General features: G+C 42.7%; 1 protein-coding gene across 1 annotated transcript in view; it reads right to left on the reverse strand.

The window, feature by feature from the left end:
* Nucleotides 1–27763, reverse strand: part of PDE11A (phosphodiesterase 11A) — a 374013-nt gene that overhangs the window by 21755 nt on the left and 324495 nt on the right. Inside the window, exons 16-19 of the mRNA XM_034654788.1 lie at nt 23582–23659; nt 18048–18111; nt 11601–11675; nt 6787–6870 (exon numbers count right to left, since the gene is read on the reverse strand). Coding sequence (XP_034510679.1) covers nt 6787–6870; nt 11601–11675; nt 18048–18111; nt 23582–23659 — 301 coding nt within the window. The remainder of the gene's footprint in view (nt 1–6786; nt 6871–11600; nt 11676–18047; nt 18112–23581; nt 23660–27763) is intronic.

The raw sequence follows: 27763 nt of genomic DNA on the forward strand, positions 1-27763 counted from the left end.
TGGGGGACAAAGTCTGGGGGAGGGTCAAGGGAGGGCTTGTCTCTTGGCTCTCAGAGCCTAATCCAGGAAAATGACAGAATTTTCCTAGAAAAGTTGGCATTGTCCTCAGACAGCTTGTTAGAAAGGACGGAGGAAGTTGTGTGGCCTGCAGGGTGAGGAGAAAGTAGCTGGGAGTTCGTGGGTGGCCCATAGGAGCTGAGCACTTGGCGAGAGAAGCAGTTGACTAGATCTGAGGAGGAAGGGGGTGGGGGCTTGCCATGAGAAGCTAGCAGCCAGAGCTAGTGGCCAGGGCCTGCGCGAAGTGCATATCACAGCCTCAGTCACGTAGAGGCCAGCACGGCATCACGCCAAGCCCCGACCAGCCACCTCTCGCCCGGTAAGACCTAACAGGCAGCCTGTGTGCTTGGGTCCCTGGCCCCCCTCACACAGAGGGCTCACAAGGATGGGGTGAGCTGCCTTGGCCCCAGATGGCAGTTGGGAACTATTCACATTTCAGTCCTTCCAAAGACCCGTTTTAACCAGAAAAAATTGTGATATTTTAATTGTCGAGTTTAAGTACCAGTCCCTGACTGCCTCCCCTCCCCCCATCACCAGGAAAAGGTGGAGCCAGATGGATAAATTACAGAGAATGTAGGCAAGTTATTTCTCTCTCTCTCTCGTTTTTTGAGTTACACGTGATGTCATTCCTTGTAAAGACAAGTAAGAAATTAGCCCCAACTATTTCTTCCTCTCATGCACAAGAATACTAAATATTGTAGAGAAAACATTTATAGAAAACTGATTTGGGTGGTATCCTTTTTTTTTTTTTTTAAGTATCTGATGAAATCATTCTTCTCTGTATCCACATTCTATTCCTTGTAGGTTTTTAAAAGGGGATGATGTTATATTCTAACCAGGCATTCCATAGCTCATTACTTATTCTTTAAAAAAAAAAAACTGGACACAAGGCATGAGCCATCTGGGGAATATTACGTTGTTTTTAAAGAACTTTTTAAAAAGTCCAGAAAAATTGTCTTAGCACTTTACATCCTCTTTTCCAATTTATCAATTCTAATTCCCAGTCTTTACAACTTTAATTATATTTTAAAGATTCTTTTCTCCCTTCTTTCAGAGAGCTTATTAATAATTGCATCAGGTGACTGTATTTTCCAAAACAACAATTACAACTGAAGGCAGCAGAAAAGTCAAAAGCTACTGTAATCAGAACATCAGGAGCTGTGCCTGCTGCAGGAACCCCACGGCATTTTTATAAAGAGGCAATACTCCTGCAGAATTTTTCCTTCCTCTAATGGAGACAGGGAATTATTCTGGCTAGATTCTGCCCAGGCAAAGCCCTTTGGCAATATCTGTGAGAAAAGCCACCCCCAAATCGAGAACTTGTTTGGGATGGGCTGAAAACCTGATTGTGTTCATAATAAAAATTAAATCCCTCAACCCTTAACAGCAGAAGATTTATAACGCCTCCATGCATCATTGACATTCTAGGTACACTGAGGTTTGAGTAAGTCGAGAATGAAAACAAAGGGCACAAGCGTCCTCGCTACTGCACAGAGAAGCCAGGGTGACGCTGCCCCAGCAAGTTTTCTGTTTACCCCTAAGGCTGGTGCCGCAATGACTTCAAAGTTTGATGGTGTCTTTTTTTTTTCTTTTTCTTCTTTCTTTCTTCCTATTTTTTTCTCCCTCCAACGCTACTGAGCAGCAGGCTAATGGATCCCCAGCAGGGTGCAAAGACAGCAGAAAGCACAGGAATCAGATGTCAATGCGTTCCTTCAAGACACCCTGCTAGGCCAGCGGTGCGCTAACCAGGCTTAGTCTGCTCTTGGGGCACACGCTCTGCTGCTTCCCTGCCCGCTCTTGACTTCCTATCTGCTTCCTGATTCAAATGCTGTCATAGATAAATCATGACTTCTGCCTGTTAGGACCATTTTCTATTTTCTTTAAAGAAAAGTTTGGAGCTATCAGAATAAAAAGATGAGCAAGTTCTGGAGAATTCTATACTCACATGTAATTATATGTATACAAGTGTGTCGCATCTCCCAACTCGACAACTATCTGGGGGTGCTCTTCCCTATGCCCCGCTTTGTTTATATTTTTTTACATATTTTCTGTCAGCCACTTTTGTCAATCACTAGATGACTTAGGTAAATTCCTAATGAATAGATTTTAGGAGAATTGGAGGAGTTAGCCTGGTTTTCCTTCAACACAGGCACGAGATGACTGGAAATTGAAGTTGTCTCAGAGATGAGTTTCAATTTTTAATGCAAAGGGCATCCAAAATGTAGTTTGTGGGAGTTGCCACCTCGGCACACGAATGAGTAGCCCTTCAGGGGCCTGAGGCTGGTGACCACCCACTCTTGGCTCAGAGGGGTATAACCCAGCAAACCGCAGTGAGTGAGGAAAGTGCTTGATCTCTTTTCATATTTGACAAGCACACAACCTTTTCAAAACCATGAAGTGAAACTGATTTACCCAGTGAAAGTCAATGAAGTAAAAAAGCGACCTACGGAGTGGAAGAATATATTTGCAAATGTCTTATCAGATAAAGGGCTAGTATCCAAAGTCTATAAAGAACTTATCAAACTCAACACCCAAAAAACAAAAAGATATGAACAGACATTTCTCCAAAGAAGACATACAAATGGGCAACAGGCACATGAAAAAATACTCAACACTGCTTGGCATCAGGGACGTACAAATCAAAACCACAGTGAGACACCACCTGATACCAGTCAGAATGGCTAAAATGAACCACTCAGGAAATGACAGATGTTGGTGAGGATGTGGAGAAAGGGGAACCCTCTACACTGTTGGTGGGAATGCAAACTGGTGCAGCCTCTCTGGAAAACAGTATGGAGGTTCCTCAAAAAGTTAAAAACAGAGCTACCCTACAACGCAGCAATTGCACTACTAGGTATTTACCCAAAGGATACGAACATAGTGATTCGAAGGGGCACCTGCACCCCAATGTTTATAGCAGCAATATCCCCAACAGCCAAACTATGAGAAGACCCAGATGTCTACAATGGAATATTACTCAGCCATCAAAAAGAATGAAATCTCGCCATTTGCAACGATGTGGATAGAACTAGAGGGTATCATGCTAAGTGAAATAAGTCAGTCAGAGAAAGAAAAATACCATATGATTTCACTCATACGTGGAATTTAAGAAACAAAACAGATGAATGTAGGGGAAGGGAAGGAAAAATAAAATAAGACGAAAACAGAGAGGGAAGGAAACCATAAGAGACTCTTAACTCTAGGAAAGAAACTAAGGGTGGCTGGAGGGGAGGTGGGTGAGGGGATGGGGTAACTGGGTGATGGGCATTAAGGAGGGCACGTGATGTAATGAGCGCTGAGTGTTGTATGCAACTGATGAATCACTGAATTCTACTTCTGAAACTAATAATACAGTATATGTTAATTAAATTGAATTTAAATAAAAAAATAAAAGGAAAAAGCTGTCCCAAAACCGTATTTGTATTTACTGCTCAGCTACATTCCCACCCCTGCTTCCAAATTCCGTCCGTATTCTGCCATTCAGGCCTCCAGACCCAGTGCTTTGGTTAGCCTCCCCCCTCACTAGAGGGCATCTCTCCACACTGCTCCCCCTGGTGCAGGCATTCCGGCTCTCTCCGTAAGTATCTGTGCCTCAGGCGCCACACGAGATTGCTTGTCACCCAAACAGCTCCACCTTGGGGTCAGGGCCCTGGCCATGAAAAGGAACATTCTTGTCTCATAAGTACTGTTCTGAATCCTTTTGCCCTATGCCCAGACTACCTAGCAAGGCCACCCTGGATGCCTATGCTCTATAATTCAGACCATGTCATTTCAGGTCAATTCCTTTTGGGGATGCCTGCCACCTGCATGCTTTCGCACTTGCGTTCTATCTTCTCAGACTCTTTATTATTCAATGTTCATCTTCAAAAGCCCAAACTAGCCTTTCGGCAACAACCTGAGTTCCTGCAGACATTTGCCTCACCGACTAACGTCACGTCAATGTCTTTCCTTGCTTGGTGAGTTGTTTCATCAAGGTTTTGTATCTTTGCACTAATGTGATTCTTGCCCACTGACTCATTCCATTTCACTTCTGGAGCACGACAGTTAATGTCAGATTGCACAGTTAAATAAGGGACAATTCCCAATCCCCCAACTGCAGAAGATGGAACAAAATAGGGACTCTCAGAGAGGATACTTAAAATTGCTCAACAAAGTTTCAGTTTAAGGACTTTTTGAAATATTGGTTCAAAGACATAAAGAATTTACAAATAAAATCTGTTATTTTTATTTATTATTATTTTTTAAAGATTTCTTTATTTTAGAGAGGGAGAAAGTGAGCGAGGTGGGGAGGGTAAGGAGGAGGGGCAGAGGGACAGGGAGAGAGAGAGAGAATCTCCAGTAGATTCCCCGCTGAGGGCGGAGCCCAACGTGGGACTGGATCTCATGACCTTGAGATCATGAACTGAGACAAAATCAAGTCAGATGCTCAAATGACTGAGCCACCCAGGTGCCCCTCTGTGTTATTTTTAAAAATAAGTGATGATAAGACATTCAACAATGAGCATGATTTTCATGCTTTGTTAACTAAGAAGACATAGCAGCAGAAATGAACATGAACTTTTATAAACAGCTCCTCCACATTCCTCTTTACAACGCCAAGATTCTCTCATTAGTTTAATAAGAAGAGATGGTGGAAGGAATATCCAGCCGAGGTGGAATGGGTGGTAGAAAGGCCACTACACCAAAACCGAGGCCACAGATGTGTGGGACACTAACTTGGTGGGAGTGTCACTTAAAATTTCTGTATGTTAATTTTCTGTGGATAAAAATAGCAGGTATATCTAACCTCACAGATAGGTAGTAAAGTAAAACAGATGCGGAAAATCAGGAACGATAGATAATGTGATGTGGGACTATTACTCCCTAAGTTCTGGAAAGCGCTATTTTTAGTTTAAATTCAAGCAGCTTCCTTTTTAACCTGAAGATTTCGAAGTATTTAAGCCCAAATGATTGTGAATCAGTACCAAAACAATGAAATTAGCATGGAAAAGCACATGAGAATCCTTTCCAGCATTTACTGTAACTAATCACATAGGAAGGATGTGTGGACTTTGGGTCCATTCCAAAATAGCTTTGCAAACTAATACCAAAAATTTATCAACCCTGCAATTACAAGTCTTCATCCTCCTAAGCTTTACCCACAGTAAAAGGAATTTGTTCACGGCAAGAATTCATCCCATTTATTGCATAACTGTGCACAGGAAACTGAATAAATTATAAATAATTCAACATGGTAGTCAAGGTGAATTTAGCAAAGCAAGATATATCTGACCCAACAGCTGTGGCCTTTGTACCTGGGGGCCGAGCATACACAGAGATACCAGAGGAACAAGGGTGGGAGGAGCGGACAGGAAGAAAAGGGAGTTAAGGATCCTCTTATGATAAAGTACACATCGCTCCTGATTTTTTCGCACAATCTTTCATTATTAAACAAAAGAACATTATGTGCCATTTATAACTAAAATAATCTATATTAGATTATTTTAAAAACTTTGCCTCATTTTTACGCTATCATGTATTTAATGGCTAACCTAGAACAAAGAAATGAATTTATTTTTGATGTTTGTAGTCTCTAAAAAGTTACATTTCCATCTTCAAGACAGTATTCTAGATTTTTTTTTTTTTTAGTGTAATGTGACAGGGCTCTCCAGCTCCTACAAGTGCTGAAAACAAAGTGGTAGATAAGCCTGAAACTTAATGATTGTGAGGTCCTTAAAAAACAATACTGTGTCTTTAATGGAGTTACACAGAGTGAGAAACTAAAGCGGTTTTGCTTTCCCTGCGTGCGTTTCTCCCTCTGAGGTTAGAAAAGCAGCTCGGTCTGATTGAGCTGGGTAGGGGGTAAAGAACTCGCCAGGGTTTACACAGGGTTTACACAGGAAAGCTAACGCTTAGTAGTAGAATTAAAAGCCAATGTACGCTGAACTGTTAGTGTGAACGGATGCCAGCCCTAATCTGTACTCAAAAAGTGGAGTGTGCACATTCGAAGCCGATGACACTGGTCTCCTTGCCAGGAGCAGGGTCCTGAACACAGGCAGCAGATCTAGAAACCATAGGGCATCTTGCTCCGAAGTCAGTGGCTGGCATTTGTCACACGCATCTCAGAGAGAGGCGGAGTTTTAAGATATAAGGTTCTTTGAAAACCCTGTGGCCCAGACCATGAGGCCAGGACAGAAAACCATGTTTCATGGTTTCATGGAACTCTTGTATCTCACGTGATATTAATAGAAGTAAAAGAAAAATTGTGACAAAAAAAAACAAAAAAAGGAAAAGAAAAAGATTCCCACAATCAGATGTTAGAAAAATTTGGAATCAATCAAGGTTAAACATGTTTCTTTCCTGAAGGACTCTCTGAGCCTTCGGGTTCCCTAGTTGTTGGGCCTGAGAGCTCTCTTTGAAGAGATATCTATTAGGCTATGGCTGGACACTTGTGTTCCATGGGGCACAACTTGGGAAGTACTGAGACAAAACATGATAAACCCTGGTTTAGAGATGAAGGCATCAAGGCCCATGGACATTATGTCCTAGAAAGAGAACTCAGGTCTCTGGCCTCCTAGCACCAACTTTTCCTAGAGATGGTCAGAAATCCGAGAAAAGACTGACTGCAACCAGAGTTGTTAGCAATGCCCATACCCTAGAAGGGTCTCTGAAAGCTAGACCTTCTGAAAGTACACACGCTCTTCTTTCCTGGCTCAGTCGGGACACGCAGGCCTCCCAAATCATGATTACCTGATACAAAGGCATGCAGATGCTATCAATCCACTCCAGTTGCAACCGAGGCAGTTCATCTTTCCGGTTCCGATCAAAAATAGCCTAGAATGGGCGAAGAGAAGCTTGCTTTATTGCGCTGGAGTATTTTACAGGGGCTTTGTCAAACACTTTGCCACAATGATCCAATTTTTACCAACTGAACACTTCACAAATCACAATCAATCTTTACATGTACTTTCTTTTCCTTTATCTATGATGAGAAATAAAGTATTTTCTCCTCTTTTTATGAGATTTGTAAGCGAATTTATTTGAACTTTATAGCACGCAACTCCTTGGGGCCAAAATCTGCCTTCAGATGCAGGTAATGGCCACTAAATCAAGTCATCAGGTCACTGGGAATTGGGTACAAGTCAAGGGGACAGGGATAGTTTTATTGCCACAAAAATAAGGCAGGCTTTTATTTTTATAGTGAAAGAAGTTGCGATAGATTAGAAAAGATCCTTAAAGCAGTTTCATTTTAGAGACAAACTATTTGTACTAGTTTTTCACGGTGGGGTGTTGGTTTGACAACTCTGCATGTTTTTCCATAAGGTTTTGTCATTAATGAAATCCCTAGTTTTTATCTGTCATGGGGTGGATGACGTGTAGGTACCCATTCTCTCCTCCTTCCCAGCCTTTAAACGTCATGATATAGTAATGTTTAGAAAATTTAGGTATATTTTTCAAGAAAAAGAAGTGACATATGTCTGTTGGGCAGACATGAAAAGGGAACCAATCAGCTGGAATTGGGCCTGACACGGATTCTTGAACAAACGCTGCCAGTTCCACTCCATTAAGCATGTCGTGCTCTCTGCTATCCACGAGAAAGGCCAGGGTCTAAGAAGCAGCCTTTCCCTGCGTTACTGACTTAAAGTGGGTTGGGTCTTCCCTCTACAGAGATACCATGTGGCATCCACATTATTCTAGCATTCACATAGGTCACCAGGGCAGATCCAAGGCATTCCCTTGGTCTGGAGATGTTGAAAAAGCCAGCATCCTTCACACTTATGAATGCGGGTGGGAGTGGGTAGGACAGAAATCACGAGCTGCCAAAGCTCACAAGAAGACGCTGCCAAGGAAAATCTCCCCGAATCAGGGAGAAGGTCACGGACTCCCATAGACTCTGCTCGTCCTCGTCTTGCAGCGTGAAATATGCAATACCAGGAAAGGGGACTAGGATCTGGAGAAGACTGACGCATGCTGGAGGAAGGAAGGAAGGAAGGAACGGATCTTGTGAACTGCAGGAGTCTTTGTCTGAAATGTTCCTTTAAACATATTATTCTGCTATCTACTCTTGAGCTCTCAGAGTTATCTGAGATTTTCTTATTTACTTAATTGCTGTTTCTGGTGCCCAGAGCTTTTATTTATTTATTTATTTATTTATTTATTTATTTATTTTTAGTTCAGTTTACAATTAGCTGTGCAACCATTACTACAGTCCATTTTAGAACAATTTTATCACCCCAACAAGAAATACCATACCAGTTAGCAGTCACTCCTCATTCTCCCCCAAAGCCCCAGCCTTAGGCGAACACGAATCTATTTTTTGTTCGTGTTTTCTGCACGCTCATATAGATGGAATCATATGATCCGTGGTCTTTTGTGACCGGCTTATTTCTCTGAGCAGGCTGTTTTCAAGGCTCCTTCCTGTAGCATTCACCAGCGCTTCATTCCTCTTTATGGCCAAACGATATTCCATGGTATAGTTATACCACATTTTATTCATCCATTCCTCAGCTGACGGGCAGGAGGGTTGTTTCCACTTCATGGCTCTGATGAGTAATGCTGCTGTGAACCTTCACGTACAAATTTCCACGTGGATGTACGTTTTCATTTCTCTTGGGGATATACCTAGAGGCAGAATTGCTGGGCCATGTGCCCAGTCTAACGTTTAATGTTTTCATGAATTGCCAAACTGTTTTCCAAAGCGACTGCCCCATTTTACATGCCCACCAGCAGTGTATGAAGTTCCAATTTCTCCACATCCTCCTTGGCACTGGTGAGTGTCTGTCTTTTTAATTAAAGCTAGTCCCCATGAAGTGGTGTCTCACTGTGGTTTTGGTTTGCAGTTCCCTGATGACTAATGATTTTGAGCATCTTTTCCTGTGTTTATGGGCCATCTATATATATTCTTTGAAGAAATATGTATTCAGATCCTTTGCTCTTTTAAAAAATTGGGTTGTCTTTCTAGGAGTTGTTCATAATTCGCTATATATTCTAGATGCCAGGCCCGTATCATATATGATTTGCAAATAATTTCTCCCATCCTGTAGGCTGTTTTTTCATTTTCTTGATGGTGTCCTTTAAGATGCAAAGTGTTACATTTTAATGAAATCCAATTTATTTTATTTTTCTTGTGCTTTTGTGTCTCTTGTGCTTTTGGTGTCATATCTAAGACATCATTGCCAGATCCAATCCAGAAGATCGACACCTTGTTTTCTTCTAAGAGTTTTATATAGTTTTAGCTCTTACATTTAGGTCTATGATCCACTTTGAGGTTATTCTGAGGCTTGGTGAGAGGGAGGGGTCTAACTTGACTCATCTGCAGTGGCTATCCTACTGTCCCTGCACTATTTGAAAAGACTACTTTCCTCCCCCATTGAACTATCTTAGCATCCTTTTGAAAATCAGTTGACCATAACTGTAAGAGTTTATTTGCAGACTAGTCACTTCTCAATAAACATTTTTGAGTGTCCTGTGCCTTCCTTCTACAGGATTTTGCATCCTATAATTGGTTATGAGTGATTACTTATCTATTCACTTTTAAAGATTTATTTATTTGAGAGAGAGTGCATGTGTGAGAGAGCAAGCACAAGCGTTGGGAGGAAGGCAGAAGGAGAGGGAGAAACAGACTCTCCGTTGAGCAGGGAACCCAATGGGGGACTTGATCCCAGGACACTGGGATCATGATCTGAGCCAAAGGCAGACTCTTAACCAACTGAACCACCCAGGTGCCCTGAGTGATCATTTATTTAATATCTATATTTCCCATCAGTTGACAAGTTTTGGGGAAGGGCAGGGAAGATGGCGCCTCACTCACGGCGGGATGCACAGCGCCCAGCTTCGTGCTTGATACCTGGAGGTGCTCAAGCAGGTTTTATGAACTGACTCACTGCTTCCACCATTAACACTTTGGTTACTCTAATGACCTTTAGGACCATGACACCTTATGGGGCTCCCAGACAATTTTCTTCCTAAATATCAAGGAATAACAGACACTGCTGGTGTCACCTCTATGTGCATGCATTTCCAGACATCTCTGGAAAAGGCCGAATAAGAAATAGCCCCGCCCAGGAGACTGTCATCAGCAATGTTAAGTAGCCTTTTGTGAGGAGAGAGTAGCATTTAGAGCTATGTTCCCACTGCAAAATTAATTTCATTTATTTCTTCAGAGAACGCCTTACCTGAGCCTCCAGACAAAGGCTCCTTAGTGCTGCGTCACTGCCCCTGCCGGCTCGCCAATGCTGGCAGCTGACTCATATTTTTTCTCATTTAATGAAATGACCTGTGGTATTGCTGCATTGGAGACCCTGCAGAGGCTGCCTCTGAAAGAGTTCTCTTTAAGTGGAGGAAAGCTTTAATTTGAAAATAGATATGTAGCTGAGAGAAATCTGGGTTGTACGAGGTGTTACACATTAACGATGTATCCTGATCTAGTATCTTTATTTTTATGGCCAAATCTGGTGACACCACCAGAAAAGAATAAAGGGAGATTTTGGGAACAGTATAAATAGATGTTGCTTTGGAAACCAAACTACTGGGTGAGTGTTCTAACCGATGCAGTCTTCTGACCTTACCAAGGTAAGCAGCAAATGAGCAACAGTCGAAATTAGTAAGGCCGTGGGTCTGACTTCAAGCAGGTGACGCTGTTTAACTAGAAGCTGGTTCTGCTGTCTATCCTTGCTTTTAAATATCAGCAAAGAAAGGCATCTTAAAACTTGAAGATCTTATAAATACCTCCAAATGTTCAAAACTCAGTTGACTTGAATCGTCATAAACAGACATTCTTGACAACGGACACATTCCTGGAGCTGCACTGAATCCAACGCTCTGGGCCGGCTTTCCAACACTTTGCGTCATTCCTTGAGTTGTTGGGTGATGCGTTTCTAGCTAACCCTTCGTTAGGAGTAAAGAGGCCACCCCCTTCTTGTGGGTGGTGATGGGGACGTGTATGTCTTTTGTCTTGTTTGAGTAAAAACAGCATCATCCCGAGCCCACAGTAAGCATTTTCAAATAATAATTGAATGGATGATTCCAATAAAAGTGGCATTTCAATCAACAGAATCGAGTTCCCCAAGTGAAACCTCATTTTGTAAACAAATAAAAGAAACAGAGACTTGAAATGATTTGGGTTTGGGATTTTGGAAAGTCTGAAATTGGAAAATAAAATCCAGAACATCCATTATTTACTGCGGCTGTCCATTCTAGCTGCTCAAGGCTGGACAGCTTGCCTTTAATTTTTGTCTGTATTTCTATTCTGAAGTTGCTACTGACCATATACAAAATGCCAGCACTGGGCTTTGAGTTACTCAAATGCCACTCTGCACATCCCTCCTCGCGGCTACCTGGCCCACCGCGGGAACTCAGGAAATGCTTGTTAAGTGCTCACCACTCTTCATCAGAAACCTGGGGATAAGAGTGGTTAGCATTAAATTTAACTAAAGTTTTAAAATTTCAGAACTGCTTCCTTAAATCCAACTTTCAGTCCTTCCCACTTTCAAGTTGTGATTTGGAGTTATTTTCGAAAATGTCATTCCAAAGGGTAAATGCATCATAATAAAAGACGAACTTACTGAAGGAGTGAGTTTGAGTTCTGATCTCTCCCGATCTCCTTGTTCAAAGAACTCACTGGTTACAAGTTCAGCCACCTGAAACATATATATTTATTATATGGTTATGTGTGATGTATCATAACACTCAGAAGTTATTTCTGCCTTCCGTGTATGGTGTTGATCTTCAACCCAGATAATCATTTAAAGAGCTTTTGAAGAAGTACGTTAACATTTTTTTGTTTCAAGGTATTGCAGACTTGAATCAGTGAAACTGATTTCCTTTTAATCAGAAGAACCTATGCAAGGTATTTTAGATGCACGCTAGTACGTGATCTCGGACAGTAGAGATTCCGTATTCAGGATGAGGCACTGGGTTGCCACCTGCAAAGTAGGAAATGTTCTTACTGCAGAAAAACAAAGCAAATAATGCCTAATAATAATTTTTGTTTTTATAATATGATATGCTTGTAATAATAATTTAGCTAAATCTTGGTTGTTTCTACATAGATTGTTGCATACTTTTATCTTAGCTTGGTTTCATTTGCCATCCCCCAAACTCTTAACTGCCTCACCCTACCAATGTTTTCATGCACTCTGGAGAGGATAACCCCAGGGCACAGTTCTGCTTCTTACTGGAGCCATCAGCCAAGGGGTGGGACGAATGCTAGAGTGACTGTTCATACCAGGTTTTTCTACAGTGTGTCATGATGCACTTTGAAGAATGTTGATTTGGTCTTCAGGCTGTCTTAATCTAGGTACTAAAAGTTTTAATTTATGGTACGTTCCAGTTGGTACAAGCACGATGGAATGGTGGTTCTACCCCAAATGCCCAAATGGTAGAGATTTTTCCAAAGTAAGGACTTCTATTTTTCCACTTTTCATCTATTAGCATGGATGATCAGAAGTTGCTCATTGATCATTGTTAAGCTAAAGAGAAGCTTCTCAGAGCCCTGTGCTTCTAATAATAGCTTATGGGGAGCATACCGATAGAGCATGTAAGAGTTAAACAGGTATTTTCAACAACACTACAGTGTGCATCTAGGAAATCTCTGAGATGAACTTGCTGGCTTTAGAAAATTTGGAAGAGCGGGAAAAAGAAAATTCCAGAAAACTTGATGGCAAGAAGATCTGGATCCCCAGACTAGTTTTCCTCTATTCTAGGCTCTTACAAAGACAAGGTTCTAAGGTCTAGAAAAGGCTGGTTTAGTGTTGGTCAAGTAGAAAGAATCAAGATAATTTACTTAAGTGTATCTCTCAAGAAAGTCTGCCAACCATAAATCATAACCATTGATAAGACATAAAAACATCTCTCTCCGTCTCTCTCTCTCTCTCTCACACACACACACCCTGAGAAAAGCAAGTATGTAGCTCATTTATAAAGAAATAGAATATCTAGTCATTCAGATTTTAAACATTTCTAATAAGGAACATGGGTACCTTTAAAAAATTCAATAGCATAAAACTAGTTTTTATGGGTCAATTTTTCTAGGGCCCGGTTTCTTTCTCTCTCTCTCTCTCTCTCTCTCTCTCTCTCTCTCTCTCTCTCTCTCTCGTCTCTGCCACTACCTTTCCCATTAGCACTCCAGACCTCTCTCTCTGTCTTGGCCTTCCTTTAAAAAAGAAATGGTCCCCTAAGGGCCTGGCCTCATTTACTCAGCTCCCAGAACACTCCCTCAGATGGCTCTGAGGTGGGTCTTTTGCACTAAAGAATACAAATGTGCACATCGGGTCACCCCAAGGTAGGAGTCCTGCTGAGGTCTATAGCCCCTGGAAAGCAAAGAAATTAAAACAGAATCCTGTCCTTGATCTTTCGAAAGTGGTCCTGGCTGTCTCCCCTGTGCTTCTTTCACGGCTCAACTTGTACCACTGTTTCATTTGTACTTAAAAACCCAATCAGGAACATTAAGTGGCTCCTGATTGAATTTTTTATTAAAGAAGGAAATTGAGATGCTAATCAGGCCTTGGGGGATCACTGGGGAAACCCACATGCTTAGAGTCCTGTGTGTGAGGAAGGAAGACTGGAATAGACACCAGTAAAAAAAAAAAAAATTTCGTAAGGAAATGTTAAAAAATCAACATCTAGGAGATTAGAAATGTATTTATACTTTTAAAAGAAGGTTCCATTGTTTTTGTCCAAATGTTTCCTAAGATCAAAGAAGTGAGTACGTTTTTGAGAACATTTTAACCTATTTGATTTGGAGACAAACACATATGAGATCTTCAATTTAGAGTTGTGACAAGATTTCTGATGGAAATGTTTGGGAAAACATGGTTTTGTGTTTTATTTCCCTGAACTCTTGGGTCTCACTTATCAGCAGAACCTCACGTCCTAAAAATCAAGTATCATTTACATCAATGACCAAGAAGACCACCTTCAAGTGGCCAGTGGCCCTCCCACGTTGGTCTAAAATATCAATGCAGAAACTCTTTGTCCTTCTAAGGACTTTCTCCTGTCCTTTTCCTGCTCACAAGTGGTCTATTGCTCCTTTAGTTGTTGACTAATGTTGTTGACACGCATTTCACTGGGGTTTCTGAAAGGCCTGGCACATCACACCTCATCCCACTCTCTTTCTGATCTTCTCTGTTTTCCCTCTGGTCCCCTGAACTTTCTCCCACTCTCCACTCCTCTGCCTCTTTCCATCCCAATCAGAGTGGCCACCCCACTACTAAACTTTCCCCCAATACCTGGAAGATACCTACCTCTTCTCTGTTCCCCAACTTTACTGTAGGGGAGCCTTCCCACACTGAGGCAGTGAAGAGTGGGCAGAGATGTAGAAATAAGCTACTTGACGTGCAAATTCTTCCCACTTACCCTGCTTTATGTAACTTCAAATATGTCACACTAAAACGAAAGCTGAGGCTCAGTTGGAGGAGAGCTATTTATTTGAAGAGAACTTTGTAGGAAAACTGCCCAATCTACACTGGACTGTGACAGGAGCAAAGAAATTAGCTTTTCTTTGAGTTAAGCAACGAAATTTGAGAATATATTTGTTACTGCAGCAAAACTGACCCTATTTTGACTAACACAAAAATGAGTATGGAAATGAGGTGCTGCTGTTAAAAGGAAAAGAAAGAAAAAAAAAGGAAGAACAATAAGAAGACCCTAAAATATGTGGAATCAGCAGGGGGTCAAGTATAAGACAGTGAGGAAATGTTGGAGGCTGTAAGGATGATGGCACATGTTACACAGTGGCAAAATAATTTGTACAATTCTCACTGAAATAAAGCAAATAATGTATCTAATGAATTACCGCCTTAGGGGAAGAGATTGGAAAACACATGTTAGTAGCATGTGACGATTGCTATTGACTATGTTTTGCTAAGTATTATAAGAAGTGAGTTCAGAAGAGGATTGGCAGGCTTATCATCAGGAATGAAAAGGAAGAGAGATCAGTCTTCATTTCAGGGATGGGAGATGAAGCTGCTTTCTAACCCCAAACTGTAAAAATAAAAATTGAAATATGATTTGAATGACAAAGGCTGATCAAGACCCAGCCTTGCAAGGCGCCTGGCAGGCTCAGTTGGTGGAGTATGTGACTCTTGATCTCAGGGTTGTGAGTTCAAGCCCCATGTTGGGTGTAGAGATTACTTAAAAATAAAACCTTAAGAAAAAACCCCAAAACCTCAGCCTTACAACAAGAATCAAAGGTATGGCCAGTGCACTCACAACTGAGAACTTTGGACAAATTATGCGGTACCCGGGATGTCCTTTCAGTTGTACAAAATGGCCCAGAGAACGTGGTTCTCTCACTGGCACCTGTTAGGCCCCGACTGCTAGGAATTGGGTCATGAAGGAGGAAGAAAGAAGTACCAGTGCTATTTTTCTTTGTTCTTGAAAACAAGGAAGCAAAGAGATAGAGCAGATCTGAGAAGTCCATCTAGAATAGAACTGTGGATGTGGTTATTGGCAAATGGAAATTACTAGAATCAAAGACATAAGAATCTGACTAAATGCGCAAGAGAGTTTGGTGCCAAAAACCTCATAAGACCGTGACTACTTAAAACCTAAAACAAGCCTTGGGTCCTCAACGTTTTTTGGGTGGGAAACAGGTTGGAAAACTGCCTGCCCTTTGGATATAGCCAAGGAGGGCAATGGAAAAGGGATAATTTCCCAGAACAGGTCTAGCGGCCATGGACAACGATGGCTGGGGAGCATCTCGCAGAGAGCCAGAGCCTACCTCAGGGTGGATGGCCTCACAGTGAATGCCCAGTGGGATTCTGGAATTGCTATGGCCCCCTAACTGCCAAATGTGGGGCATCTCTTTCCTTTCTGAATGGGAGTGTTATCAGGAGTATTTTGTGGTTTGGGTGTATGTCAGGTGCTGTGTTGGGGGTGTGTGTAGGTATTTAATTTGCATCCAGACCTGATGTAGAGATTGGGATGAATCACCCAGAGATCCTGGACTTTGAGCTTGACCCACAACTAGGGGGAGCATTTGGGTCGTTTCCCTTGGGGAAAGGCTGAGTATATTTTGCCTGCAGGAAGGAGAGTGAATCACACTTTTGGTGATTAGAAGGGCAAAGTGTGGTAGTCACATTTCCATTAACTATTTCTGGCTTTCTACATTCTGGGCACACAAAAGGATCTTCCTGATTGAGCGGGGTCTTGTGACAAGTTCTGGCCACTGAATTTCTGGGAAGGGGCATTTACGTGCTAGTACAAGGCAGGCTAGGGCCTCTGTCGGAATGATCCAGATGGTAACTGCTCCTTCAGCCCCAGTCCAAAATGAGGAACAGTACCAGTTGTTTTGAGGCTGAGGGATGACCACTCATTGTGCTGACACACTGGCATCATTTAAAAATGCTGACTGATGTATCCAGTATGAGGCAGTGCAAGGCGCTGTAAAGAATGAAGGCTTTGGAGCCTAATCTGCTGGGATTTCAATACCGAGCAGCACGAGTTACTAGCCATATAACCTCAAGCTATCCTCTCTAGGCTTCACTTTTCCTATTTGTGAATTATGGGTAATCATTGTATTAGTTTCCCAGGGTTGCCAGGCATGACCACAAACTTGGTGGCTTAAAACATCAGGAATCAGGGCGCCTGGGTGGCTCAGTCGGTTAAGCATCTGCCTTTGGCTCAGGTCATGATCTCAGGGTCCTGGGATCAAGTCCCACATCAGGCTCCTTGCTCAGCAGGGAGCCTGCTTCTCCCTCTGCCTGTTGCTCCCCCTGCTTGTGCGCTCTCTGTCTCTCTGTCAAATAAATAAATAACATCTTTAAAAAACAAAAACAATAGTAATCTATTCTCTCCTAGTTCTAGAGGTTAGCAGCTCAACATCAGTTCACTGGAGAGAAATCAAAGTGTTGCCAAGGCCAAGCTCACTCTGGAACCTCTAGGGGAGAATCTGTCCTCTGTGCCTTCCAGATTCTGGTGGCTGCCACCTTTCCTTTGCTTGTGGCTGCATCGCTCCACTCTCTGCCTTGTCTTCACATCCCCTTCTCCTCTTCTGAATGTGTAATCTCCCTGAGTCTCTCTCTTCTAATGATGTCTGTCATTGAATTTAGGGCCCAGCTGGATAATCCAGGATAATGACAATGATAAAGACAATGAAGGTCCTTAACTTCGTAACATCTGCAAAGACCCTTTTTGCTTCTAAGGCAATGTTTACAGGTTTCAGAAATTAGGATCTGCTGTCTTTGAGTTGCTATTATTCAGCCTACTGGAGTAACTATACCTAAATCAAAGGCATGGGGGCTTAGAAATTAGATATTTGGATATTAGATATTTAGTCAATAAATATTAGTTATTTATTGTTATATTAATCTATTTTATTTTCCCTAAAATGTTGAGACTTAAGATACCAAGTTACTATTTTAGACCCCACACAGTCGGTGCCTCATACAAATTGAAAAGATATTAATCTCCAAATACTTCAGTATTCAAGAATCTTAAAGTGTGTGTCTACTGGCTTGAAAACTATTCTTGCTCTAAACTAACGTGTTCGGCAGTGAAACCAGATAGTGGTAAAGGCATGATTTTTGTACAAATTAAGTATGGATATCACACGCTGTGCCCAAAGTGATCTGATCTCTAAATAGTCCTTTAAAAGAAAACTAAAATGTTCTTTTGACTTCCTTGCTTTCTTTTTTTTCTCTCTCTCTTTTTTTAAGATGAGAAAAAAGCAGACCTTTAGCTAAAACACGATTACCTATTTAAAAACCCTATTTTTGAAACTCTTGCCTTAGGACACACTAACAATAACACAATGTGTTATTTGGATTTAGAGTGTTAAAAAAATCTTAGCGAATCAGGCATATTATGACTCGGTGGAAGCACGTTAAAGAACGGCTGTGCAATAAACTATGTCTCGCCTGAGCCTCCTGCTATTTTTTACACCATGTTAATACTGATGCAAATTAACTAGGGCTTCAGTGCCCGGGAGTCGGGGCTCTGGGAATATTGCCCCCCGCCCCCGCCACCACTAGTCCCTCCTCTGCCAGGCCCTGCCATTAATCACTACTTGCCTGTCTTGAGATCTCCCACGGTTTGGTCACGGCTCCAAGGTCACAGGCTGTCATTAACATTGATCTGAAAAACAGAACCAAACAAAACAGCCTGAATAATCTTTTGTTGCATTCCTAAACAAACCTGTCCTAGATACATAAATAAATAAAATGGGACCCAGGCCAACACTCACGTGTCTTTCCCTCAACAAGGGAAGCACTGTTTACAGTCCCCATGTTTAGCATCTCCATCATGCAGCCACACTGCTTAGGAAGACAAAGCTCGCACACACCCTCGGCTGCCCTTTTGTTAGGTCTGCAGTGGACCAAGGAAGACAAAGCGCTTTTTTCTCTATACCTGAGCTAAGCAAGCTCTGCTTAAACTAATCTCTAATGGACAAGGCTTTTTATTTTTAACTAGTGTCAGGGGAATCAGCATAGAATACCATAGACATAGCTGATGAATCTCTTCGCCAGCTTACCGCTGATGGATGGGAATGGACAGGAACCTACAGCAAAGTGGCGAGGCGCTCGCCACTGTAGGACCTCCTTCATTTCCACCTGCCCGACGGAGCTAAGATTTACCGGGAGAGCCACACTGTCTCACTCCAGTTTATTACCTGGCTGCAACCATGTTTTATAAGCATTATGAAGAAGAAACATATTCAGCCGCAGCTTTCCTTAATTGGAGCACATAAGAAAGCACGGGAAGGTCTGAACCAGATCTTGGAGGGGCAGGTTTCTATTGGGTTTAACTAGAATTCACCCTGAAACACGGATATAAAAACATGGGGAACAATTTAAATTGTGGATAGCTCTGGTGCTTCTCATCTGATGTGGTGCAGAGTTGGGAAAAACAAGGTACACCCTTTGTCTAAAATCTGCTTTCTTTGTACTAAAGCCAGCAGTACGTGATGAAAAGCCATGAAGGATTGGAATTGAGAGACCACATCTTGGTTGGCTCCTTTTGGAAGAAAGGGGTGTGTTGTTAGAGGTCACGGGGCTGTCCCGATGTCGGGTGTTAATATTTCATACCCTGCCGGACTCGAATGCCTTGGAAACATGTCTGCTTCCCAGATGGCAGAGCACGCCTGGATGGTAGCGGGGTTTGTGTAACTTCCCCAGGAAACCCCTCCAGGGAGCAAGGCAGAGTGGCAGGTAACAATAGGTCATTCAAAGCACCGCCAGGCAAGCCGGCCTCAGCAGCCCGCTCCAGGAGTTAGGCTGCATTGAATCCCAAGCACTCCTGTGCGAAGCCCTAAGCAGAGCAACGCATTGGTGCATTCTTCATATTCGAGCTTGTGTAACAGGCGCTCTGCTGTGTGCCTGCCTCCTTACTAAGTGCTGACCCACTAACTACTAACTAAATGAATCTTCTGAACCCTCAGAGGGAGGGGCCGTTACTCCCATTTTACAGAGAGGTAAATAGAAGCACAGAGAGATTAAGTAATTTTCCCAAAGTGAGTAAGGATTCAGGATTCTGTGTTTATCACAAAGCTACCAGAGCCCCTCTTGCTACACTCAGATGCTTCTCCTTTTAGGTTCTGCTGGTACCAGAGGGAGACAAGACTGTAGGTAATGCCTTGAACTTTGCAATCTCTCTCCTAGACAGGAAATAATCTCTATGAGGTTGCCTACTTATACCATAACTTGGGCAATGACTTAGGTTCCATCTGCTTGATAATTCAAGGCTTACTTCTCAAATTAATATCACCATTAATCAGTCAATCAACAAGTGTATTGAGTATCTGGCTAGGTGCTCAGATAGTGATCATTCTAATAGGTACCATTAATCGAGCCAGCACTACACAGTGATTTACAGAGTCTCTCAATGAGGCAGGGATACGATTATTACCTCCATTTTACAAAGAAAATAGTGTTTTGCATTCCTTGATCAGACAGGTTAGAAAGTTGGCCAGAGATTACACAGTGAGGAAGTATCGAAGCTGGAGCCAGAATTCATAAAGTCTGACCGAAGGGTCTCTATTTGCAGTGAATGCTGTACAGCAGAGCCGGAAGTCCATACTGAGAAGGAAGACAGAAAGAGTCTGGGAGGGAGGATGGGCTGGCGGGGGTCTGAAAGCTTTCTCCAGCTGGCACTGGGGAGTCTGTTAAGGTTGGGGGCTCAGGAATGACCTGGCTAGACCTTCCAGGCAGAACTTTAGGTGGTGGGTGTGAAAAGAGTTTGGAGAAGGAGAGAAGGGAAGCAGGGAGACCAGTTGGAAAGTATCAGTGGATAAGGGCCTAAAACAAGGAAGGGCAGGAGAATGGAAAGGCAAGGAGAAGGCTCAGAGATTCCAAAGGAAGGACCAAAGGAGGTGAATGAGTAGTTTTACTGTATTGTTTAGATCGAGCCTCTAGAAGAACTGAAAGGTCTTTTCTAGAGTCAGAAGTTACTCTTGAGGCCCACGTAATTCTAGTTCAGTCGGTGGTGGGGGGTGTGCAGCTATGCAGCGTGGGATGAATGAATGGTCAGGAGCACCGAGGGCATGGCCAGCTCTGTGACTGACTGCACGGCATCCAGAGTGTCTGATGCTCACAGCAGAGCATGTTTCTTGCACCTCCCCTCTATATACCAAGTCATTTCAACAACAATCTTGTGTTAAGCATCATTTTCTTGATTTGTTCTCCAGTTTTAAAGCAATTCACAATGAAAATGAATCCATTTAATTTAAAAAATAGATTCACAGTCAGTAAAACAGTTCACATATGAACTGAATTTGGCACTCACCAAACAAAACAATCACACTTCACACTTCGCCCTCTGTGTCACAGTTTTAAATTTTAAAACACAAATAAAACGTCGAAAGGTCACCACAAAATGACAGAAGCGAAGTAAGTCAAGTTATGTTTTTTCATCCTTGCCACTACGGTGCTATTGTCCTTTCTTCTGGATATACCGTTTGAAAGCAGAATGTGAAACTCCGTAGGGTCGAAGACTCGAACTAGCCCCGGAGCCCGTGCGAAAGGCTCTGAAAGAAGGTCAGGAGCTTAGACATGAAGTGTCTCTGCGTTCGCCCGTGTCAAGCGGCTCACTGGGTCCCCGCGCATGCTTGCAATGAACTTACAGGTACCACGGTGCACAACTAAAGGGTAAGTAATAATGTGCTCATTTGAAGCTTTCATATCAATTATTTTGATACTCAACAGTAAATTCAGCAATTGTTTGGAACTTCTACCAACACAAGATTTTTCTCGGGGAGAAGTATCTTATCATTGACATTGTTTAGACCACAGGCACGTGGTGATGATAAAAAGCAGAGCGACTTTTATTTGGTTTTATTACTATTTTCAAGTTCTCTACGATGGTGGTCCCCCAGAACCCCCACTGCACGTGATCAGAGTCAACATGAAATGGGGGAGGGAAGGCAAAGCGGGGGGGGGGGCGGCAGTGTAGAGCTCCGGGAGCACCTCTGTTTTACACACTGTGCTTCCAAATAAGATTTTTCTTCCATTTGGGGTTCCCTGCCAAAAAAACGTTTGAAAACCTCTGCAGGCAAACAGCCAGGTGGAGAAGTGGAATGAGCACTGGCATTTTAGGGGATGTGCTCAGAAGAGAGGCCAGGCTGGAGAGATGGGGCAGGAATCATGTGAGAAGAGGTGGCAGTTGAAGCCATGAGGAAGCTGAGAAACAGGAGAGGAATCCCCAAAATACATCCTCGGAGGTGCTTACATTTCAGGGGTGGTGGGGAGGAGAAAAGCTGAAGGAGGACAAAGAGTCAGAAGAGAGCAGAAAATCTGGAAGCGCATGGCTTTGCAGCCTCCAAGGCCGGGGAGGGCTTCGAGAACAGAAAGACCGGTACGATTAGGGGATGTGATGAGATCCAGGAAGAGAATGAAGGCCCTAGAATTTGATCCTTGGCAGGTGACTGGTGACTTTCAAAAGGAGCAGAAGTCACACTTCGTAGACTGAATTCCTCAGTGGAGGAACAGCTAACCACTCTGTGGTAACTCCATACTTTGGAATGCTGTGCAACAGTAAAAACTGATGACGTATGGACACGGACAAAATTCCATGGCATATAGTTGAGTGAACAAGCCAGTTCAGATTGATATATAAATATATAACTTATGTTAAAACAAACAAACAAATCCACACTCAACAGTAATTTTCCTTAGAATATACACATACATAAATACTTTGGAAGTGGTTGGAAAGGATACAACAAATTGATAACAGAGTGTATAGCTGTGTGTCAGTATGGGAATTGGGAGTGAAGCCCAGAGGCGGTCTGGGGGCTCATCTCTCATGTTTTCATTTTTTACAGAAAGATATATTCCTATAATTACTTGTGGAACTAAAAATTATTTAAAAAGAAACACATTGCCTTGCAAAAAGTTAGGAGGAGTGTGAGTCAAGTGTGGAACTGAAGGGGAGAAGGGAACTACAAATGGACCTTGAGAAGAAGGCAGATTTCAGGAATGATTTTTTTTTTTTTTTTGGTCTGAGGAGATACAAGCATATTTTTAGGCCTAGAATGCTCATGATGGAAAAAACCAGATTTTAAAAATGCAAAGGAGCATAATTGATAGGGCCAGTTCAGGGGCAGGGGAGGTGGAGGGAACAGAGTTAGGACACATGGGAAAGGCTAGTTTTGAAGACAGGAAGTGTCTCCTCCCACCCTGGACAGGAAGAAGAAAAAGGTCTGAAAAGATAGCAGAGAGAAATATTACCCAGGAGGGGAGAAACAGAGGGCCTCTGGTGAGAAGTCCTGGTGTGTGGGTAAAGAGAGTCAGGGGCAGAGGGAGGGGCAGTCAGCCCTGCGTTCTGAAGCTGGAGGCGGTCACAGTAGAGATCCTGCTCTGGGTGGTTCTGGTTGTCACCTGGCTGTGGAACAGACACAGCGGGCCTCAGTCCAGGCCTCACAAGCTTTCCCAGGAATGCTTAGCAGTTTTGGAACAGGACGAAGACAGCAGAAGGTCTGGGGGTAGGTGAGGTCGGGACAGTGGAGGGACAGAATCTGAGAGAAAGAGGAATAGTGCCCAGCCAATGGGATGGCTCCAGTCAGGGGGTTCAAATGTCCCACTAAGGGCGGTGGTTTGCTGCTGTCTTTTCTAAACAACTAGGACGAAGTCCAGTGAAAAGTCTAGAACATACTCCTTATTTCTGCTACCAAAATTGTTCCAATTGGTTTTCTATCTATAATGCCTGTTTTCTCTAAAGAAACCCCCAAAGTTAACACTCTATTTTGTTTTGGCGAACACTGTTTTCTAAGATTCAAAAATCCTCTCTCCCCTCAACATACATCCCCACCCCCACCCCACTTCCCCAGGAAAAAGAGGAAGTCACAGCTTGCTGAAACTGAACCAATCTGAACACCCTTTTCTAATTCTGAAGGCAAATTTAGGGAGAGGGGACAAAAATATAATGGATTAGAAGATGAAAAGACATGCCATCTATCTTTTCTCTAATTATTCAACTACTCCCTGAATGTTTTGAATGTAAGCTAAGATTTGTTACTTTAAAAATCACGTGTATGCCCTTAGCACTGTCAGAGAAGCATGGCTAAATCTTCAAATGATGAAGAAACACATAAACAAGAGCTGCTTCTTACCGAAATATATCACGATGGTTTTTGATGTTCCAATCATATCCTCCTTTACTGACAAGTTCAAAGAATTCAGTCCTCCTCCTGCACAAAATCAAATGAAGGAAGAAAGAAAAAAAATCTGGAATGAAATTTCTCAGTCTGCGGGGTGACGTAAACACATTTATGGGAAAACATAAGATCACCTGAACCAAGTAACTTAATATTTGAAATCGTGAGGCTAAAGCACTATCAAAATAAATTACTTTTTAAAAAATGTTGAGGCTTCAAGAAAAAGCCACAATCATTTCTGAATGTTTTTACAACAGAGGAAATTATCGAGCCGTAAAACAGAAAACAATGTGGTCCCGCATTTAGGATTACTTGCGGTGAGGCCCTTGTGACGCTCACTGAAAGTCAGAGGGAAGCAAGGAGAAAGAAGAAAAAGCGGGAACAATTTTGGAATGTTCTTTTCTCATTCAACAGAGAACTGAGCTGTATGAGGATCTGAGAGAAGATAAACTCCCTGGTAGTAAATTCAGGGCAAATACTTTTTTCCAGGTTAGAAAAGAACTATTTCAGCATTTCAGTGCTTAAACACATGGTCTGTGGAGTCAGAAATAACCGTTTAAACAGTGGCTCAGCCACCTATGTGCTGTGCAACTTTGGGAAGTTACTTAAACCCTCTGAGCCTCCATTTCCAAATCTCTAACACGGGGATCGTGTTTGCTAACTCACACGGTTATGGTGAGGCTTAAATGCAAAGCAATTAGTATAGTGTCTGCACACTTTCACCGCCAGATACTCACACACATACGGATACACGTTTGGAGATGTACAGATACGGAAAAGACAAGAAAGGAATATTCTAAAGTTGGGAAAACAAGGGCGATTTATTTTTATTTTCAAAACTTTCCTCCATTTTAGTTATATGACTTTTCATTTTTGTAGTGCAGAAGGAAAAAAGGAGGGCATTACCATTTGGTTCCTTAAGAATCACTTCTCAAGGTTTCACCTTCTTGGCGCTTTCTAATGAGATACTATTTAAAAGATCCTGACATGCAGCTTCCCAAAGTGCATTCCGTGTGGAGGTGCTGCACGTACCAGGCTTCCCTGGCAAGTGCGTTGGAGGAATGCTGCCTGAGATGTACCTGTCTTGGAGGGTCACCTCCCATGTCAGCCTTTTGAAGGTTCTGAGAAATACCGAGATAGAAATGCCTGTTTCACCTTCCTTAACCACAGAACGCCATACTACTGATGGTTGGTTTTTTTAATATAAAGATTTTATTTATTAATTTGAGAGACAGGGTAAGTGAGAGAGAGAGAGGGAGAGAGAGGGAGAGAGCACGCACAAATGAGGTGATGGGCACAGGGAGAAGCAGACTCTTCGCTGAGCAAGGAGCCCCATGTGGGACTCCGTTCCAGGATCAAGACCTGAGCCAAAGGCAGATGCTTAACTGACTGAGCCACCCAGGTGCCCATAGTACTGATGTTTTAAGAAATGCACTTTGGAAAATACAACTATGTCATTCATGGTGGAAATCAGAGTAGGGTCTTAGACACTTAGTGCTGACCCACTGTAGNTACCATGAGGCGAACATTTACTGGGCCCTTACTATGGGTTCCGTCACTTACTACCCATATGACTGACCTTGAGTAGGTTACTTAACATTGCTGGGCTTCAGTTTTCTTATCAGTGGGAGTGATAGTAATGGGATCTACCACGTAGGGTTGGTAGAAGGAGTAGATAAAATGATTTACGTAAAACACTTAGCGGAGAGCTGGGCACATAGTAGTGCTCAGTAGGGATTAGCTAGTTATTAAGCTCAAAAGGGTTGAGTTAACTGGGCCAAGATACAAAAGCAACCCACTGAGATATCAGGTGCCCCAAGGGGCTATGATACGCCCAGGGGATATCCTGGGGGGCACAGAGGAAGGGACTGAGCTTAGCTTGGAGGGTCATGGAAGATCATGAAAGGCTTTCTAAAAGAGCTTGCCCATCATCGTTCCTGTCATCATGTGCACCTGATATCATTTCAATCCTCTGAGTTATTCTAAGAAATCACGAAGGCAAACTCCATGAGGACAAGGGCTTGGCCCCTTTTTCTTCACTCGTGGATCCCCAGTGTCTAGAACAGTGTCTGATATGTAGTAGTAGCTCAATAAATATTTGTTGAAGTGATGAATGAATGAGAATGATTACCTCAGAAACCTATTCATTTTTAAAAATAACTCTCCACTGGTTTCACCTCGATTCTAATTGTACTGGAGTATTCAGAGTTGCCATTTGGAGAGACTGAGATAAGAAAACAACATAAAATCTATCCAAAGTGCCATTAGATTCTTGAAGACTAAATTCCCACTAGACGAAGAGGACAACAAAACAAGTTGTGGGAAGTTTAAGAATATTATTCCCATCTGAAGTCCAACCCTCCTTCCACTAATATTGTTCTGTCTGCTGAGAGTATTTTCAATATATGAGACATAATATCTCTGATGCAAAATGGAGACATATTACCTCGGCGGCTAACTCAGTGCAGAAAAGATTTTTTTAAAAAANGCTTCCCTGGCAAGTGCGTTGGAGGAATGCTGCCTGAGATGTACCTGTCTTGGAGGGTCACCTCCCATGTCAGCCTTTTGAAGGTTCTGAGAAATACCGAGATAGAAATGCCTGTTTCACCTTCCTTAACCACAGAACGCCATACTACTGATGGTTGGTTTTTTTAATATAAAGATTTTATTTATTTATTTGAGAGACAGGGTAAGTGAGAGAGAGAGAGGGAGAGAGAGGGAGAGAGCACGCACAAATGAGGCGATGGGCACAGGGAGAAGCAGACTCTTCGCTGAGCAAGGAGCCCCATGTGGGACTCCGTTCCAGGATCAAGACCTGAGCCAAAGGCAGATGCTTAACTGATTGAGCCACCCAGGTGCCCATAGTACTGATGTTTTAAGAAATGCACTTTGGAAAATACAACTATGTCATTCATGGTGGAAATCAGAGTAGGGTCTTAGACACTTAGTGCTGACCCACTGTAGTTTGGAAACAAAGAACACAATGCTGGGTGCAACTGGTTCCTTGTTTCTGATCTAGGGTGCCCATCACCAGCTGCCCAACCATATAGACTTCTTGTCATCGGTCGGACGAACTACTCAATTTATTTGAAAGGAGGCAGGTCAGGAAGACAAGTATTTGAGACACACAGACAAGTCCTGGATCCATCCCTTCAAGTGGATACAGGTCAGGGCCGCACCACAGTATGGGATAATGTCCACAACAACCCCATAGCAGTGGTCAGAGATGGCGTTGCTCAGGGACACAGAAGGGCCGGGCAACTCCCCTCCCCTTGGGGGATTCAGGTGTGTGCGGATCTTTTCTTTGTATAACTTCACCATCATCTTCACTTGCCCGCTCCCTTCTCTGAGGCCACAGTCATGCCACAGTCTGTTCAGTGACAGACTGTGAGCTGAAAGAGAAAGGAAGGTGGTAGAATGGAAAGAACCCAAGTCTGGACTCACTGGCCTGTGCTGACTGTCACTTACTAGCTTACGAGCTGTGTGGCCCCAGGCAGGTGGTTCCACACTGCAGAGCCTCAGTTTCCAGCTCTGGGGTGAGAATTTGAGAGGAGGTGTGTGAAGTGCTTGGCCCTAGCAGATTCTCAGTACCTGACAGCTGTGGTTAGCATGTAAATGATATTGACAGGATTCCTGCCAGCAACGACACACAATGGACTAATCGTACTACATGAGATTGAAGAGGTCAGCTAGTTCTTTCTTCTCACTGAAGGGAGGCTAGTCTTCCTTTGAATTATTGTGGAGCAGAAAGTTTGTTTCCACAACTATTTCTTGAACACCTACTCTGTGCCAACTCTTCACAAGGCTTTATGGACACAAGACATGGGTGCAATCTCTAAATATCTCCGAATTTAGTAGGGGCGATCAACAAATAAATAGGGAACTCCTCTTCCAACGTGATACCAATGATTATACTAATGATACTGGGAGTAAAGTGAGGTGAGAGAGGCACACACTTTGGGGAGGAAATGTAAGTGGGTGCCCAAAAGCTCAGTTATCAAGATAAACAATATTTTAATACAATATTTAAAAAACAACACAGAGGCAAGAAAAATCCATGATGAACAAAGCATCAAGATTTTAAACAGGATCTGACATGGCATGTGCACAACTTGCCTCCCCTGGCACCCACTCCCT

The sequence above is a fragment of the Ailuropoda melanoleuca genome, chromosome 2 (assembly GCF_002007445.2).
Source record: "Ailuropoda melanoleuca isolate Jingjing chromosome 2, ASM200744v2, whole genome shotgun sequence".
NCBI classification, from domain to species: Eukaryota; Metazoa; Chordata; class Mammalia; order Carnivora; family Ursidae; genus Ailuropoda; species Ailuropoda melanoleuca.